This window comes from Octodon degus, unplaced genomic scaffold, assembly GCF_000260255.1.
Source record: "Octodon degus isolate 3935 unplaced genomic scaffold, OctDeg1.0 scaffold00344, whole genome shotgun sequence".
NCBI classification, from domain to species: Eukaryota; Metazoa; Chordata; class Mammalia; order Rodentia; family Octodontidae; genus Octodon; species Octodon degus.
Genome location: NW_004524920.1, coordinates 327,269 through 332,451, shown reverse-complemented (window position 1 = coordinate 332,451; position 5,183 = coordinate 327,269). Strand labels below are relative to the sequence as shown.

At 47.8% G+C, this 5,183-nt stretch overlaps 1 protein-coding gene across 2 annotated transcripts in view; it reads left to right on the top strand.

Moving 5' to 3' along the window:
• Itpkc (inositol-trisphosphate 3-kinase C) overlaps window positions 1-5,183 on the top strand; it is a 23,029-nt gene that overhangs the window by 5,929 nt on the left and 11,917 nt on the right. For both annotated transcript variants that reach the window (XM_023708234.1, XM_004647974.2), the window contains exons 2-4: window positions 245-344; window positions 1,935-2,148; window positions 3,488-3,692. In XM_023708234.1, the coding sequence (XP_023564002.1) occupies window positions 245-344; window positions 1,935-2,148; window positions 3,488-3,692 (519 nt within the window). The remainder of the gene's footprint in view (window positions 1-244; window positions 345-1,934; window positions 2,149-3,487; window positions 3,693-5,183) is intronic.

The window sequence follows — 5,183 nt, the reverse complement described above, 5'->3', positions numbered from 1 at the left end:
CTGAACTTCTAAATTTTTAATTATTTTCTCTTTTAAAAAAAATTTGGTCTTTTTGAGACAAGGTCTCACTATGCAGCTCAGGCTGGCCTTGGACTAGCAACGATTGTCCTGCCTCAGCATCCCAAGTGCCGGGATTACAGGCACGTGCCACCACACCTGGGTCCTTGGTTCCCTCATGGCAGCACTCTCAGCTGCTGTCCTCCAAGGCCTTGGCCCTGACCCCATCCTGCTCTGCCCCACACAGAGTAAACCCTGGAAGAAGCTGAAGACGGTTCTGAAGTATTCGCCCTTCGTGGTCTCGTTCCGTAAACACTACGCTTGGGTCCAGCTTTCTGGACATGCTGGTGAGAACCATGGTGGAGGGTGGGCAGTGCCGGGTGAAGGTTCCTGTGCCAGGGAAAGAGCTGTTCTCTTGGTTTAGTTTCTCTGTCTGTAAAATGGGCTTAATGTCCATTTGTAGGTTAGGATGGGAGCTGGTTCCTAGTGCTGTGCTCTGGTAGGTGGCAGGACTCATCTCTGGGTTGGAGAGGCCTGGTTCCAATTCTACTTCTATTCAGTATTTACAGGTGCCTCTGGGCAGGTTATTTTCCTTGTCAGTTTTCTTGTTCCTTTCCATTGATACAAAACTAATCTTATCTCTCTTATAGTGAGTGTTAAAGGAAGAGTTCAAAATCAAAATATAGCCAGAGGCAGTGACACATACTGATCATCTCAGCTGGGAAGGTGAGGCAGGAGGATCACAAGTTCAAGGCCAGCCTGGGAAATTTACCAGAACCCTGTCTCAGAATAAAGCTTGGTGGAGGGTGGTGATCAGACTTACAACGTCACAGGGTGGGAGGCTAAGGCAGGATTCTCTTCATTTTAAGGCCAGCCTGGACTACATAGTAAGTTCAAGTCCAGCCTGAACTACATGAGACCCTGTTTCAAAAAAAAAAGAAAAAAAAATTAATTAATTAACAAAAATAAAAACTGGAGACCAGGGAGATGGCTCAGTGGAATTAGCCCTTCCCTGGCAAGTGCAGAGGCCTGAGTTCAATCCCTGGTTCTGCAAAAGAAATAAATAAATAATAAATAAAAACAAAAATTTTAAAAAGGGCTAGAGTTGTAGCTTAGTGAGAGAGTACTTGGCTAGCACACATCAAGTCCTGAGTTCAATCCCCAGTACCACAAAAACAATGTCTCTAGAGGCCAGGGCTTCGGTTCAGTTGCGAGAGCACTTGCCTAGCATGTGGGAGGCCCTAGATTTAATTCCCAGCATGACATGACAAAAGAAAAAAGTCGCAGAGATTGAGACCTTGCCTCCTGCAGGTGCATTCTGTCATTCTCCTGCCCATTCCCATGTCTAGAGCATGACGGGCCTTCATCAAACAGAAGCTGAACTATGCCTCTGAGCACAGGGAAATATAAGTACCTAGCACTTAGCACCTGAAGTGAAAGGCTGTAGAGGAAACATCTTAGGTAGACCTGGAGATACTGTGGTGGCCGTCCTGGGAAATATCTGAAAGTAGAGTGTGTCATGATGAAAGTTAGGAATTCCAGTCTACACTCGCTGTCTGCGTGGCCCAGGAAATGACAGACTTATAAACCACCTTGGAGCCCCAGGCAGAAGCGATGCAAATCAACTCTGGAAAATCACGCTCTCTACTCAGATCTCCCGAGATTCCCATAGTTGTGAGCTCTCGGCCCTAAATTACAAAATAGACAAGGACACACTATGCTGTGAGTAAGACAGCTTAAGCAACAGAGAACTGAAGTCAGCCCTGCCTTTTCCACACCAGGCCAAGATTTTGAGAGTTGAAGGGAGGGAGAGAGAGCATGCAGGAGACTCATGCTGGAGGAAGGTGGCCTGGATACAAGGCATATAGGGAGACTGACTGGGGGAGTGGGGTTCTGTATGATCCAGTTTCTGACCCTCTCATTGGTTCTGTTCACAGGGAACTTCCAGGCAGGAGAGAATGGTCGGATTCTGAAACGGTTCTGTCAGTGTGAGCAGCACAGCCTGGAACAGCTGATGGGAGACCCCCTGCGGCCTTTTGTGCCGACCTACTATGGCATGGTGCAGCAGGATGGCCAGGACTTCAACCAGATGGAAGATCTCCTGGCTGACTTTGAGGGTCCTTCCATCATGGACTGCAAGATGGGCAGCAGGTAGGATCAGGGCAGCCCTAGAGCAGGGTAGGAGGCAGGTGGTGGGCATTTGGCTGTTTTTTTTTGGAGGCAGGGTCTCACTGTGTAGTTCAGACTGGCCTTGAACTGATTTATGTAGCCCAGGCTGGCCTTGAAAATGGTGATCCTGGGGCTGGAGAGATGGCTCAGTGGTCTAAAGCACCTACTTGAAACAAGCTTGGCAAAGCACAGGGACCACGGTTCGATCCCCAGCACCACATGCCAGCCAGACCCGCCCCCTGGTGGGCTGAGCTGGCCACACACACACACAATAAAAAAAAAAAAAGAAAATGGTGATCCTCCTGCCTCAGCTTTCCTTGGACTCAGCATATAGCCTTGAATACATCAAGGCTGGGATTACAGGCGTGTGCTGCCATGCCTATTGACATAGCAGCATTTATTGCAAAGTCTTCCCCTTTTCATGTTGAATTGCAGTGTGTCCTTTGTCACAAATCTGATGAATGTGCCTGCATGTGTCTGTGGACTCAGTTCTAGTCTATTTGTCCATGCTTATGCTACACAGTAGCTTTAAAATATCAAGAATAGCCAGGTGTGGTGACATATTCAAGGTAGCGTATTCGAGGCTATATACTGATTTCAAGGCCAGCCTGAATGTGTAGAGAGATGCCAAGACCCTGTTTCTTTTTTTTTTTTGTGGAACCGGGGATTGAACTCAGGCCCTTGTGCTTGCCAGGGAAGCACTTATTCCACTGAACCATCTCCCCTGCCCCAACCCTGTTTCAAAAATAAAACAAACAGCCTCAATTGCACAAGTGGTCAGGAGGCCAGGTTGCTCAGGGTGGGGCTATAGCTCAGTGGAATAAGAGCCTGTCTGGCAAGCAAAAGGTCCCAAGTTCAATTCCCAATACCAAAAAAAAAAAAAAAAAAAAAAAAGAAACGCAAAGAACTAAGTAAATAAATAAAAATAAAATGTCAGGAATTTCAAGGCCTGGCTGAATTACATAGGAAAACCCTGTCTCAACAAGACAAAAATAAAACACTAAAAAAATTGTATGTGTGTGGGGCCAGGGAGACAGCTCAGTGGCACAAGCACCTGGCTGGCATGTAAAAGGTCCCGAGTATGACCCCTGGTACCACACACACAAAAAAGTATGTGCACATGCCTGTAATCCCAGCTCTTGGGAGGCTGATGCAGGAAGTTTGCTAGCAGTTTGAAGCAGCCTGAGTAAGACCAGGCGTTAAAAAATCTGAATGAATGAATGAATGAATGAATGAATGAATGAATGAAAGAAATATCAGGGAGTAGGGCTCCTGGCTCTGTGCTTCATGATTCTCTTGGTCCTATCTTCTCTATGCTCAGGACCTACCTGGAGGAGGAGCTGGTGAAGGCACGGGAGTGGCCCAGGCCACGGAAGGACATGTATGAGAAGATGGTGGCTGTGGACCCCGGGGCCCCTACCCCCGAGGAGCATGCCCAGGGTGCGGTCACCAAGCCCCGCTACATGCAGTGGAGGGAGACCATGAGCTCGACCTCCACCCTGGGCTTCCGGATCGAGGGCATCAAGGTGAGGCCTGGAGCTCCTTCAGAGGCCAGGCTGCTCCAGGGCGTGGGTGTCAGGGGAAGCTGGCAAACAGATATGCAGGGAGAGTGGGACAGGGCAGAGGGTGGAAGGCCTGTGCTACAGGGGTCTTACCTATCTCTCATGCTTGCATCCCTCAGAGACCGAGCCTCCTTTCTGTTCAAAGCCAGCCTTCTCTTCGCTGTAGCCTCCCGGGGGCCTGATCTCAGCCCTGCTGTTCATCTGGCATCTTAACTGCTGCTTCTCTGGCAAAGGCTTCTGTGATTTCTTTCTTTTTTTTTTTTCCCGAACCGGGGATTGAACTCAGGCCCTTGCACTTGCCAGAGAAGCGCTTATTCCACTGAGCCATCTCCCTGGCCCTTCTGTGTTTTCTTCTTGCATTCTTTTTTGTTTTTTTAAGTTAAATGTATGTTTGAATAGCTCTTCACACAGTTCAAAATAATTGATGAAAGGACATTGGTGGGGAATTCCTCTCCTAGCTCTGCTGCCACCCTTCTCATTGGGTCCTTCCCTCCTCCTGCCTGCTAATGGGGAGCCACTTGGTTGGTGTCCTGTTTCTTCCTAAAAATACAAGCAAATGCAATTGTGTATCCTTCACTTTCCTCCACAGCCTGATGAGCAGTTTGCTTTTCATGTAACAGTAATATCCAGTGGGGGTTATAGTTCAGCAGCACAGCACTTGCTTGGCAAGCACAAGGTCTTGAGTTTGATTCTTGGTACAGAAAGAAAAGGAGAGGAAAGGGAAGGAAAGGAGAGGGGAGGAGAGGGGAAGAGGGAGGGGAGATGTAGGGGAGGGGAGATGTAGGGGAGGGGAGGGGAGGGGAAAGGAAGGGAAAGAAAGAAAATAACAGTAATGCCCTGGAAAGTTTTCCATATCCTTCCATAGAGTCCTTTCTCTCCCTCCTCTTCCTTTTTACACCTGTGTAACTCTCTTGGTGGACGTACCATCTTCTGATGGACACATAAGCTGTTTCCATTTTTGGTCATTTCAGTGCCCTGTTGAATTATCTCATACCTAAGACATTTTGCAAATGTGTAGGCTTAGCTGTAGGCTAGATTTCCGGAAATGGGGGTCAGAGAAGGACTGCATGGGTAGCTTTGCTAGAGATCACCCAGCTCCTTGTGCTGGTGTTACACCACTGTGTGTCCTCACGGCCTCACTTCCTGCACTGTGCCTGAGCCCTCTTTCTAAGTTGCACAACTGCTCCGTGGTTCTCATACTCAGAAGCTCCAAGGCCTAGAGGGTCCTCTGGGCCCACTCCTCAGCCCTTACTCCTCTCTTCCTCTTTGTGTTCCTCAGGTCTCAATGAAGCACTTTTTTTTTCTTTTCTTTTTTTCTTTCTTTCTTTCACAGGATTACTCGTCTTCTTGTGTTCCTTAGGTCTCAATGAAGCACTTTCCTCTCTTTCTTTCTTTCTTTCTTTCTTTCTTTCTTTCTTTCTTTCTTTCTTTCTTTCTTTCTTTCTTTCTTTCTTT